The sequence below is a fragment of the Alligator mississippiensis genome, chromosome 1, assembly GCF_030867095.1.
Source record: "Alligator mississippiensis isolate rAllMis1 chromosome 1, rAllMis1, whole genome shotgun sequence".
Lineage (NCBI taxonomy): Eukaryota > Metazoa > Chordata > Crocodylia > Alligatoridae > Alligator > Alligator mississippiensis.
This window is the reverse complement of record NC_081824.1, coordinates 241042881-241055789: the sequence shown is the minus strand read 5'-3', so window position 1 is coordinate 241055789 and position 12909 is coordinate 241042881. Positions and strand designations below refer to the sequence as shown.

Below are 12909 nucleotides of genomic sequence, written 5' to 3'. Positions count from 1 at the left end.
TAGCATCTTGAGGAGATGAGGCCTGGTGGGTGGATGGATGGAGAGAAGTAGAAGGTGGGAAGGACAAGTGTTGGACTCCATGAAGAAAGTAAAGAAAAAGAAGACAAAGAAGAAGAGGAAGCAGGTACTACACAGGTGAGCTTCCTTTTCAGGCTGTTGCTGTGGGTTCTCTCTCCTGCCTCCTCCTGGCCAGATTTCCCTGGGTCTTGAAGAGCTCTGGGGTCTCCAAGGGACCTGCACTCCTTCTCAATGAGTTTAGTGTCAGGGTGTACTACTGTGGCTCCTGCCTATGTGCTGCAAGATGTCACTAACAGCCATGGAGCCCACACCCATGGCTGGATCTAAGAGGGGGGAAAAGGGGGTGCAGGAGATGCCACCAGTGCCCTAGCTGCCAGGGGCTTCTGCGAGTCTCCAAAGCAAGTGGGAGTCTCCCTCTGCCCCCGCACTGCACCGCTGCTCCCTCCCCTCTAGCGCAGGCCCGTCCCCCCCAGCAGGGCTGCCTCTGGGTGCGGGCAAGGGCCTTTGCGGGTACCCCCGGGTGCCCTGGCTCTTCGCTCCGCACCTGCTAGATCACCCTGCACGGGGCGGCCCCACTGCGCTCAGCGGCGAGGGGGCGGGGCCGGGAACAACTACAAAGGGGCGGCCGAGGCGGCAGGCGGGTGCGGTGTTGTAGACTGAGCGGAGTTGAGGTGAGTGGCGGGCCGCGGGCGCCGTAGTGTAGGGGTGGCTCGGGCTCAGCCTGCGGTGTCCGGTTCGGCCGGGAGGCTGTGCCACCTTCTCCCCGGACCTGTCGCCGGCGCCTCGAGTGCGCGGCGCTGCAGAGCGCCCGGCCCGGCGGCGGCATGAAGCCGAGCAGGAGGCGCCCCCGGGGCCCGTCGTGCCGCTCGGCCTCTGGGGCGGCGTCATGGGGAAGGTGAGCGCGGGTCTCGGCCGCTTGTAGCCGCCTCCGTGGGGCCTGGGCCGAGAGCCGGGAAGCAGAGCGCAACGCGGGCTGACGGCGGGGCAGGCCTTTCCAGGAGCTGCGCGACTAGGAAAGCCCGTGCCCTGAGCGCCTGGGTTGCCTCCTCCTCGCTTCCTCATGCCTCTGGGTTGAGCTTCTCTGAGCAGTGTCGGCTGCATCCTTGGACTTGGTCAAGGGTCAGTGTGCTCTGCTCTGTGCCTCCTGCAGATCCCTTATTGTGAACCTTGCTCCCTTCCCTGTTTTCTTTTTCTTTTGTCCCAAGAAATTAGTTGTTACTTTCTCAGTGGCCTCCGTTTTTTTAAGGGAGGCTTATAGTGTTTCTTGGAGGGCACTGGCCCACGATCCCTTGAAAGTAACAAATAGGCCTGTGCCAAACCTATTAGATACCTGCTAGCTGAAGTTGCAGGTGGTGGTGCCTTTGTGATGGGTCTGTTCTTCACGTAGTCATTTGGAGAGCTTGCTTTCGGAGGACTTGGATAAATCTCCATGCCTAGCTTTAAGTTTGGCACAGAGTACCTTCTGTAGGTCTAAAACTCCCTCTGGAGAAAGTGACAGACACTGCAGTGCCATCATCCCTTTCTTGCAGAAGTAGCTGACAACCCTAGAACAGAGGTGACAAAATATGGCCCACAGGTCAGATCTAGCATGCTGGGTAACTTCATCCAGCTCACAGGTGGGTGCCCACCAATTAACTGCATCTGCCTAGCCTGTGGCTTCCCCCTGCTGTGCTGGAGCAGTGTGCTGTGATTCTGCCTTTGCAGGTAGCAGGCCCTTGGCACCAGCCAGTGCTCACAGCTTCCAGGCAAGGCTGCTGCTGCTGCAGCTGCCTGAAGAACTGCTTGGCTCCCCTGGACACCAGCAGCTCCTCCTGTTGCTGCTGCAGTGCTCTGGGCAGCAGGTAGGGAAGAGATGGTGGGTAGGAGGGGCAGCTGGGTGGGAATCCAGGGCATTGGGCCAGGGCTGGCAGGAGTCCAGAGTGTGGGGCCTGCACTGCACAGGGTGATGGAAATGCAGAGCCTGGGTCTGTGGGAATGTGGGGTTGGCCTGGTTCCATTGCACAGGGCTCCCCATGGCTCACATGCAGCTCATGGGACCTGTGCACTGCTGGGGAGAGCTCTATAGTGGCCTTCCCCACTCCCTGCCACCATGTACAGCTCTCTGGACTCCTCTGGGAGTGGTGGGGAGCCCTGTGCAATGGAGCCAGGCAGGCTCCACCCTGTTCCCAGCTGAGTCCTAGGAGCTGCAGCTGGGAGTAGGCCAAGCCACTGACTCCATCGCATGGTGGCTCTGACCAAGTCCTGAGAGCTGCACCTGACTCATGGGGAGAGCCCTGCATGATGGAACTGGGCTGCACCCCCCCCCCATACCCTCCCCCATGCTTTCTCCCCCACTCCCTACACTGCACCACATGTGTGCACACATACACTCCCCCAACCATTCCCCTCGCATATGATATACAAGAGTAAGACTCTTATTTTGAGCTATTATGCAATCACCTCATATATACTACACAAACATAAATCGGGTCAAACTTTTTTTTTTTTTAAATAAAATTAAAATATGTTATAGTAGATGTTTTGATTTTTAGTATACAATTTGGTTGGGTTTTTTTCTGGTTCCACGATGATCCCCTCCCTCCCCTAAAGGAGTACTTTGGGGGGCAAAGGGAGGGACTTCTGGTGGCAAAGTTTGGGGTTAGTGGTAGGACTTCCAGTCCCAAGACGGTGACCAGGGGGTGGGGTATCTGTCAAGTGGCAGGGCTACCTTTGTGGCCCTCAACAGATCACCAAAACTCATTAAGCTAAATTAACTCATTAACCCCTGATCTAAAACCTGATTTCCTTCAGTGAGACACAGATGTGGCACTCCACCTATTGTATTGATGCAACAGTGGTTGTTTGTCAAAATGGTACAAGATTAAGGGACTCTGAAAAACATTCTCTATAAGCAAGATGGTGCTAAAACTTCTCTGCAATGGCAAGGGCATCCTGGTGCAGTACTCTGACACAGCAAGTAAACAGGCTTGGGACTAGCTTCTCAATTTACGGTAGAAAGAGCCTTGTTGCAGTACTAGTTTAGGATACCCATTCTCTTGCTCCCCCTCCCCCAATCCCCCCCATACATCTGCATGTTTTAAATGTTCTCCAGGGATCTCTAATTCTAATTGACCTTACACTGGTTACCATCAGCTGAACTTTAACACAAGATTAAGAGACTCCAGAAGGTCCCAATCTATGTGTCTCAACCGTTTTAGAGTCAAGGCACCCTTTGGAAAGTGCAAACTTGTAGCTTTCACCCTTTTGCCTACCGAAAAATAATATAACAGTTTTTTGGTTACAAAGATGGACTATGGATTTCTATTTGAAATCTGTGTTTATCTTGTGTATTATGTTTGTAAACCTAACAGTGCTAACACTTGTGTAGCACCTTGCAGCACCCTCGGAAGGATCTTAACACACCCCAAGGTTCCGTGGTTGAGAATCGCTGGTCTAAGCAGTATATTGGACTTCCTATGTTAATATACTGAGGTTTGTGTAACACTACTTTTTTCACCTTTAGTCTGACTTAAGATTGGGCTAGCTCTTTAACAAGCTTTGGCAGTTTTTCTTCTGCAAGTAAGTAAAAAGCCAGGGCAAACTTAAATATTTGAAAGAGGGTAGCATTAGATTATACAATCATAACTGATTCCTTTCCAAGAGATTAGGGTGAGTATGGAGTAGCTTTAAACTTTTTCTCACATGATCCAAGAAGCAACTATATTCATGGTACTGAAGTGCTTTAAAATTTTCAGAAGAGTAGAAAGAACTCAATGCTTAACTAGTGAGTGCGACTGACCTGCAGGGCGAGCAAGCCATCACGAAAAGAGAGACATCTGGAGGCATTGTCAAAGAGGGATTTAAATTTTTCAGGGGGTTGGAGTTCTTTAAGGTCTGGGAATATGCAGTTACAGTAGCGGTGATATGTATTTTTTTTTTTTTTTTCAGTATCATGTCAGTTGATGAATCTGATATAAAACTATAGTTTTAAAAATGGTGGTCACTTAGAGTCCCATTGATTTCAGCTGGCACTATACATGTTTCAGTACTTCTGAAATTCAATCCCTTTTTAGGGTGTTTGCTCTGAGCCAATGTTTATAGTCTTTCCTCCAGGACTTGCCTTCTGAATTGGCATCCTATAGGTAGGGACCTACTGAAATTGTGACTTTTGTGAAATCTGGTATTGCCTGCAAAATCGGCGGGGGGGAAAAAAAAGAAAATTGAAGGAAAATAAAAAGCTGGCTGCTCAGAGGGAGCCAGCAGTCTTTAGGGCACTGCTGCAATCTGCTGGGCAGGGAAGGGAGGAGGTCATGTGGTTCTGCCCCTTGCCACCAATTGGTAGCAAGGGGCATGGCTGCATGATGAATAGCATTGGGGGGGGGGGGGGTCACAAGGGTCCCTCAGCCAATCAGAGGCATGGGGGGAGGTGCTGTGCTCTGCCTGCAAAATAGCTGCCAGGCCCCATATTCTTCTGCCTGTGAAATCAGGGGCAGCCCCCTTGAATTTGGTAGGTCCCTACCTATAGGACTGCAGCAGGCCTGCTATACTAAATAATCTGCCTTGATCAGCAAGACTGAGCAAGAAAGTATTTGGTGCCTCTATACCAAGATAGACCAAATATCCTCTTAGAGGAAAGGCTTCCCGATTTATTTTATTTATTTATTTTTCTTTAACTAGTGGGATGTAAATAAATGTATTGAATTTAGACTTTGATGGTGGGGAGGACCCCTAAATTTCCTACATGTATATCCTGTTTCCTCTTGTTTTTATATGTGGCCTAATTTTGAAATGGTTTTTTTTTTTTCCTTCCTCTCTCCCCTCCCCAGTCTCTCTGGAGAAAAGCAAACCCTAAAATGGCAGGCCAAGGAAGTAATACAGACTGCATGTCGTGTAGTATACTGAGCTGGGAGCAGGTCAGCCGTTTGCATGAGGTTCTGACAGAAGTTGTTCCAATCCATGGCCGGGGCAGCTTCCCAACCCTGAAGATAACCCTGAAGGACATTGTTCAAACTGTCCGCAATAGTCTGGTTAAGATTGGTATCCAAGTGCATGATGTCCGGCTGAATGGTTCTGCAGCTGGTCATGTTCTAGTCAAGGATAATGGGCTAGGTTGCAAGGACCTGGACCTTATTTTTCAAGTGTCTCTTCCAAGTGAGGCTGAATTTCAGCTAGTCAGAGATGTTGTCTTACGATCTCTCTTGAACTTCTTGCCAGAAGGTGTGAGCAAGCTCAAGATCAGTCCAGTGACTCTGAAAGAAGCCTACATCCAGAAACTGGTGAAAGTGTGTACGGAGTCTGATCGCTGGAGCCTCATATCGCTTTCTAACAGACATGGCAGGAATGTGGAACTGAAGTTTGTTGACTGCATACGTCGACAGTTTGAGTTCAGTGTGGACTCTTTCCAAATCATATTGGACTCCTTGCTTTTTTACTATGACTATTCTGAAAATCCCATGTCGGAAGGCTTCCACCCAACTGTGATTGGGGAAAGCATGTATGGAGACTTTGAGGCAGCCTTTGATCACCTCCAGAACAAACTGATTGCTACCAAGAATCCAGAGGAGATCCGAGGTGGTGGACTCCTGAAGTATAGCAATCTCCTGGTAAGAGACTTCAGGCCCATGGACCAGGAGGAGATCAAAATGCTAGAGCGCTACATGTGTTCACGCTTCTTCATAGACTTTCCAGACATCCTGGACCAGCAGCGCAAGTTAGAGACGTATCTTCAGAACCATTTTTCCAGAGAAGAGAGGAGCAAATATGACTACCTCATGACCCTGCGGCAGGTGGTGAATGAGAGCACTGTATGCCTCATGGGGCACGAGCGAAGGCAGACTCTGAACCTGATCTCTCTGCTGGCACTCAAAGTACTGGCAGAACAGAACATCATTCCTAGTGCCACTAATGTTACCTGTTACTACCAACCAGCACCTTATGTCAGTAATGCAAACTTCAGCAACTACCATATTGCAAACTCTCCTATTTCCTATAGTCAGTCTTACCCTACCTGGCTACCTTGTAACTGATTTCTAACTCAAGTATTTCTTAATGGAAGTTTCTGAAAGGCAAGAAATTGTATGGGTAGTGGGAACTACCAATTGGCTTAGGGGGCTATCTGTTGGGAATGTGTGGTTTTGATTTCTTATTTCCTTGAAGGCAGCATGACACTACTACCAAACAGTTTGCAAAGTTTTTCAGTACTCCCTGCACAAATGCTGCAAGAAGTCTTACTGTCTCTTTCAATTGTGGGAGGGGCCTGTGCCCTCAAATTGGAGAATTAATTACTAGTTGTGAAAACTATGGCAGACTTGTATCCAAATGTTGTATATAGAAGACCAAGTAACAGCTGGCTAGTTATGGAGAGGAAACAGCAAAGTTTAATATACAGAACTATCTGAGCTTGGAACAGCAGCAGAAATCACTTGACTGCTTGATCCCCTTGTTTCATCAGGTCACAGTCCCTACTCCTTCCATCTAAATTCTTGTAATCTTTCCATACAACTGTACTTAGGTGAGCTGTCTTTTAGTAGTTCATGCAGTGCATGAACTGCATGTACTCTTTAGCCATATAGAACTAGCCTATGTATGGACATAACTTTCTTTCACTGAGGGCCTTGATCATGAATGGTTTTCAGGAACCAATCGAGCAGTGTGGCTCATCTAGAGGAGCAACAGATTGCTTTCTTAAGTTAAGGTTAGACTAACAAATCTCCCTGAAGTTTGAGCTAGCTAGATACCAGTCTTGAGCGCACAGATTTGGAAGGTAGCTTCTTGCAGTCAAAAGAAAAACAGTCCTAGAACACACAGTGAAATATATTCAAGACTGGAGTCCTTTGGCGGGGGGGGGACTTTAAAAAACAAAACGAAACTAAGTACTGAAACTGCTTGGGGCAATGTTTTTGTGGGGGGGGGGTTGTTTAGTGTTTTTGTTTTGTTTTGTTTCTCTCCCCCCCCCTTTGAGACTGGCACAGCTCTGTCCTAAAATTAATCTTATTATTCTTTCTCCTCACAAGTCTCTTAAGGCACATGGTGTTTACTTCATCTCTAGTTATAGGGTGAAGATTTCTGGGTTTGTCAGATTTGTAAGACTTCTGGGTATTGAGTCTTACAGTCTTATCACAGTCCATGAATATTCACCACAGTGACTCTTACAAATGGCTATACTCCTGTACAACTTCAAGAAGGATTTGAAGGTCCCCTTCATTTATCACTTAATCTCATGCTTGTTTCCTGTCTTAAACTGAATCTTTTTTTAACTTAATTGACAATAGCACTTGGGCATATTCACAGCACAAGATGATGGGTGTGTAGCTTTTTTGTTTTTGTTTCCCCCCAATCCCAAGATGTACTCCATTTCTTTCTCTGTCTTTGCTGCCTCTTGAAAATAATCTAAGTGGTAGACCCCTAAGACAGGGCTCAACACAAAGAGAGAAACCTACCTCCAGACCCATGTCTCCAAAGAAGAGAGCTACAATGTCTGGAGAGATAATAGTACATTTCATGAAGGCAAGGTTTACACCTGATCCTTGATGAATTTCATGTGGTAAATACTAACTTGCCTTTTTTTTTTTTTTCCCTTTAACCTCCTGCACCTTAGTCAGGGCAACAACACCCTAATTATATAGGGGGCTGGATAGTGAGGTCTGAAGCTTACTGGTGCAATGGCATATATGATCTATTTTAATTTAGTAAAATACAATAATTCAAATGGAGTTTAGTAGAGACTGGAAATATTGGGCCACCTCTTCACAGGAAGGGTAAGACTTTAGCACTTACTGAAGTACTGTCCAAAGCTATCTGCTAATCCTTCTATAGTTTTATACAACTTTTCAGCTATCTATAACTTGCAGTTACAGCTGTGTCCTGCTCCTTTGAGCCTTGTGGTGTTGTAATAGCAAATATTGAACAAAGGATTTTGGGTTCCTTGCAGGATACAGTAAAGATGGATAAATTCAGATTTTCAAGTAAAAGTTTAATAGGGGGTGGGGGCATAGAAGGCCTTCTCAGTTGCAATTACAAGGCATGCTAGAATAAAATTCCTTTAATGCCCCATCCATGACCAGACCAAAAACTTCTTAATATACTGAAAGCTTTTGGACTTCCTTATAGACTCAGTAAGGTAACTTTGGATTGTCTAAAATGTGAGACTTGGTTCTAAATTGGACTTTTATGGCTGAGATTTAGTCTACAGATGACTAGGCATAAGTGCATACTAGGGAGAAAAATCATGGCAAAGGATGTTTCAACTCAGGTTCTACTCTAAGTGGTTTGACTTGCAAAAATGTGTACCAAACATCTAGCTTCTTCCTTTTGAAAGCACCTAACAATGGCACATAGTACCTGAATATGTTGTACATAGAAACTGAGTAGCCTCCTTCTGAAGCTTTTAACTTGTGCTTGATTTATTTTCTAGATCAGGATTTTCTTTCTGTTAAGAAACAAAAGTGACTTAATTTGAAAATTTGCTGACTTCCTTTATAAACTTAAGACAGATCAGTTTTGACAATCCTGATAGACAAACTTCATACCTGGGCAAAAGAAGTGACTCCAAACTGATGCACAGAGAGAACCCGAATTCGAGCAATATTGGGTACTGTAATGTTGCTAACACTCAAGTCTAGTACCAAGGGAAGAAAAGGGCTCAGACAAAAATAACATTAACTGTCTGTCTTTCAAATGGCTTATTAGCTTTACAACAATAGGCATCGAAATGTTTTCTTTAGAGTTTCAACCATTTAACACCTGCTGGAGCTTCATACCTATATCAAGTAGTTTGGAGGGATGCAATAGTTAGACCTTAAGACTCCTTCCATTTACTAGGCACCTGAATGAAGTGGCCAAATGCTTGAAGTTGTAGCTTTTGCTAGAGCGTTTGAGTCCTGAGATGTATGAAAAAACTCGAATCCTAAATCTTTAGTCTATCCTGCAGCTACCACAGATCAGGTCAGTGCATCTATCATGAAGTTGGAATAAAAGGGTGTGGGGCAGGAAAGGGAGAAGGCTGTTGGATTCCTGTTCCTCTCTGTAGTTGCATGATTCTTTGGAGCGCTGAAGTAGTAACTGGATTGTGAGTTTCGGAGAAGCTTCATACTGAATGCCTTCTCTTGCTGCATAGCTTCTTGATGGTGGTCTCCTTAAGCTTACAGACACTTTACTGTTAGACAATACTTTTAACCCTTTACTTTGAGATGCTTTTAAGTCTGGATGCTTAAGTTTTTAAGCTCCTAAAGCAATATCTAACTTTCTACCAAGCTGATCGCTTGTACTCAATGTGTTTGGATATTGCCTATTGGATTGGCATTAATCATGTTTTAGCAACCCCTTTCCCCCCCCCCCCCCCCCCCCCCCCTTTACTTCTCTTCTGTGTTATGTCTTCCATACTAGTCCTGGCTTAGGACTCCAACTCTGGCACACACTCCTAAGCTGCCTTGCATAATAGTGCTGCCAGTAGTCTAATTCTTCTCTCTTTCAGAAGTATTCTTGGCAGCTCAGTATTTCAGGTGTCTGTGGCTTATCATATATGTCCAAATTAGCTTGTTGTACTTCCTCTTTAGCACTAAGTAACAGGAGAGTGAGTACTAGGAATAGTTTTAAGTTGCAGCACTAATCTAAACTGAAGTAGCTCATTCCATTAACACTTATTTATTTGCATTAATGGTGCCTCTGCAAAAAGGCTTTGTGGGTCCATTGCATGACTATGAAATGGAAGTTGAAGGTAGACTAAGAGCCTGAACTGCCTTCACTTTTATTGCTGGGTGTTAGAAGTTAAAGGAGTACAAGCTTTCAAAAAATTGGGAATATGGATATCTGTCACCAACCAGTTTTGGACTGCAGGGTAGTATTTCATTGAAATGTCTGTTAGGCAAGGCCTCATTGAAGACTAAAAGTTTGATTTGCTTCCATCTCTTAAGAACAGCACTGGCAAGTGTTTCTGCCCCCTCCCCCCCCCCCCCCCCCCCAATCTTAGACTAAATAAGGTTACTGTTAGTGACCTGACCGTTCTGAGCACAGAAACTGGGTTTCAGCCTAGTTGCTTTGGTTTTTGAAAGTCTCCATTTCAAGAGGGTAGGTATGCCAAATGCAAACTTCTGTTTGGGGCAGTAGCATTTTAGCTAACCCTAACTTGGGGAGAGAATAATAATACATTTCTGAGTTCATGCTATTGGTATTCTTGAGCCTCCAGCCTTGTAATGAGGGGAGCAGGTGGTGACTTAACCAAGTTCTATTCCCATATTCTCTATCTCTTCTAGTGTTCAAATGCTGGCTTACCTAACTTGACAAATGGTCTACATGCTTAAACTTTAACCTCCTAGAGGATGAAAATTTAATGGAAATTACTTGTTTGCTCATTAATAGAGAAGAAACCTGTTGCTGGAGACTAGTACTTGGTAGATACCTGCTTCCCAGACTTCATGGGGAAGTGTATTTTGCTTGCCTGTTGAATACCTGCTGTAATAACTTCTGATTGCCTCATGTGGGCCACAGTTTTCCTTTGGAAAGGAGCTTCTTGGGCTCATAGTCTTAATTTGCCTTTTTAAGTTTAGTCTAATTCATAACTTCAGCCTATCCACTTGCTTGGGATAACACCCATCTCCTAATGGAGCATGTACTAGGCAGTACTGCTCTTCCTTGTGTAGGGTAACAAGAAGCCAATTCATGGTACAAAGCAGATGGAAATGCTTTCAGTTTTGGCAGTGTTTGGGAGTATTAATGGTTTTTAAACAGCCAAAGTCTTAACCAGCACTTCTCAGTAGTCAAAATGCATTAAGTAGCAGATTTCTCTTAGACTAAGGGCTCTTAACATGCAAAGCTGGGCTGTATCTAGGGAAGGTAGAAAGTCGCAGCACTTATTTGTACTTCATATAAATTGCAGGTGAAAAAGTCACTCGCTAATAAGCCATTTAAAATGAGTTGTGGCCGTGGTTGGCTCTTTTTTCCTTTTCATTATTTGATGAAAGCTATACTCCTTGCTGAGGAAAGGTGTGGAAATAATTTTTCCCTATTTTGTTGTTAATAGCAAACCGTTTTCTAGAAAACTTGAGTGGCTTTTGCTGTCCTCCCCCCATCCCAATAATGCTGGCAGACTTAACTGGCCATTGGCTGTTTTCGAATGTGCATATAACAAACCCAAACAGTGAGAGAGGGCCTATGTTTGTAGGAGTTGTTATGGTAACTTGCCTAATACAATGCACTGTGGTATCAAAACGGATTAATCTGGTTGTGTTAAAAAGCTGGGAGGGGAAAGTATACCTTAATGACTTGGACAAATTAAAAAAAAATAAACTCTAAAGACATGTTTCCATTGTGAGTCTTGTTTTGTTTTTTCCCTTGTATTTGGTATAGTCAGAATCCCCATTATAAGTCTAAGCTAGTGATTTTTTTTTTTTTTTTTTTTTTTTTTTCCCTCCCCCCCAGAAGTGATGGGGAATACTATGTTACTCAAGTTGAGAGTAAAGTTAATGCTGAGTAATCTAAAGTCACTGTCTGCTTTTGTGTCTGGCAGCTATTGTGCACAAAATGTCTTACTTCCCTGCAGGGGAGAAGTGTGTACTTGCTTTAACTTGAATATTGGAATTTGGGCAGAGTAGAGTCTAGGGTAGCTGTGGCAAACTTCTTTCATTCACCTCCCTTCTCTCTACATCTAGAGTAAAAGAGAAGGATGTCTTTCTAGGAGACAGTACCTCGACACAGTTGAAGTGCTAGGGAGATGTCTCTTGGATCAGCTTTTCTCAACCCATGCGTTGTGACCCAGAAGTGGGTCACAAGAATATATTTCATAGATGTTGGGGCTGGAAGGGACTGTTGATGATTTTTAAAGTCCAGCCCCCTGCCCCAGGGGCAGGAAGTCAGCTAGGGTCAAAGAATCCCAGCAAGATAAGCATCCAAATGTTCCTTGAATGAGTCCAGAGTAGATGTCTGCACCACTTCTGGAGGGAATCTATTCCAGGCCTTGGGGGCTCAGACAGTAAAGAAGTTTTTCCTTATGTCCAGCCTAAAATGGCTGTAGTTTATGACCATTGGTCCTAGCTATCCCTTGGGGTGCTCTGGTGAACAGACATTCCCCCAGATCCTGATGCACACCCCCTTACGTACTTATAGGCAGCCACCAGGTCACCCCTGAGCCTGTGCTTTTCCAGCCTGAAGAGTCCCATGGCTCACAGCCCCTCATTATAAGGCCTATTCTCTTGCCCTCTGATCATGCACATGGCTCTCTTCTGGACTCTCTAAAGCTTCTCAACATCCTTGAATTGTGGATCCCAGAATTGGATGTGGTACTCCAGCTGTGGCCTCACCAAGGCCAAGTACAGTGGGAAGATGACATCCTGAGATTTGCTTGAGAAGCATCTATGGATGCAAGCCAGACTTTTGTTTGCTTTACCAGCTGCGACATCACATTGGTGGCTCATATTCATCTTGTGGGCAGTCATGACCCCCAAGTCTTGTTCAGCCGTGGTGCTAATGGCCATCATCCTGCCTGGGTGCTAATGTCAATTTGCAGGGATGTGTAGCTTTCCTTGACATGGAGAGCTACCCCCACCCCTCTTGTCCACGTGATCTCTCCTGTACAAGGTGTAGCCATCTATACCTGTGGCCCAGTCATAGGTGGAGTCCCACCAGGTCTCCATTATCCTTATGAGATTGTAGTCTTCCTTGCTTAGCAGGAGGACCTGTTCTCCTGTTTGTTCCCCAAGCTCCTGGCATTGATGTACAGACACATAAGTGTCCCATTGGAAGCCCTAGGCTTCCTTGCACTCCCAGGTGGACACTGTTCCAGGGCTGAGGTAGGTGTGGATTCCCTTGGGTGCCCTAACCTGCTGGTTATGCAGTAATTGCCCAGCGGGCTTTGCATTGGTGGTTAACCATGCGTGCAGTTTAAAAGGGCCCGCCAAACCAAAAAAAAAACCAGGCTCT

The 12909-nt window shown here is 45.6% G+C and overlaps 1 protein-coding gene across 3 annotated transcripts; it reads left to right on the top strand.

The window, feature by feature from the left end:
* Positions 1 to 491: 491 nt before the first annotated feature.
* Positions 492 to 11297, top strand: TENT5C (terminal nucleotidyltransferase 5C). Of its 3 annotated transcripts, none has more exons than XM_019496175.2 (2): positions 492 to 689; positions 4824 to 11297. In XM_019496175.2, exon 2 carries the CDS (start codon positions 4851 to 4853, stop codon positions 6021 to 6023), a length of 1173 nt encoding a protein of 390 aa, XP_019351720.1. In that variant the 5' UTR covers positions 492 to 689; positions 4824 to 4850; the 3' UTR covers positions 6024 to 11297. The 3 variants fall into 3 exon arrangements, with proteins under 3 accessions (XP_019351720.1, XP_019351719.1, XP_006269440.1); XM_019496174.2 differs by lacking the exon at positions 492 to 689 and adding an exon at positions 712 to 913; XM_006269378.4 differs by lacking the exon at positions 492 to 689 and adding an exon at positions 3304 to 3489.
* The last annotated feature ends 1612 nt before the right edge of the window (positions 11298 to 12909 follow it).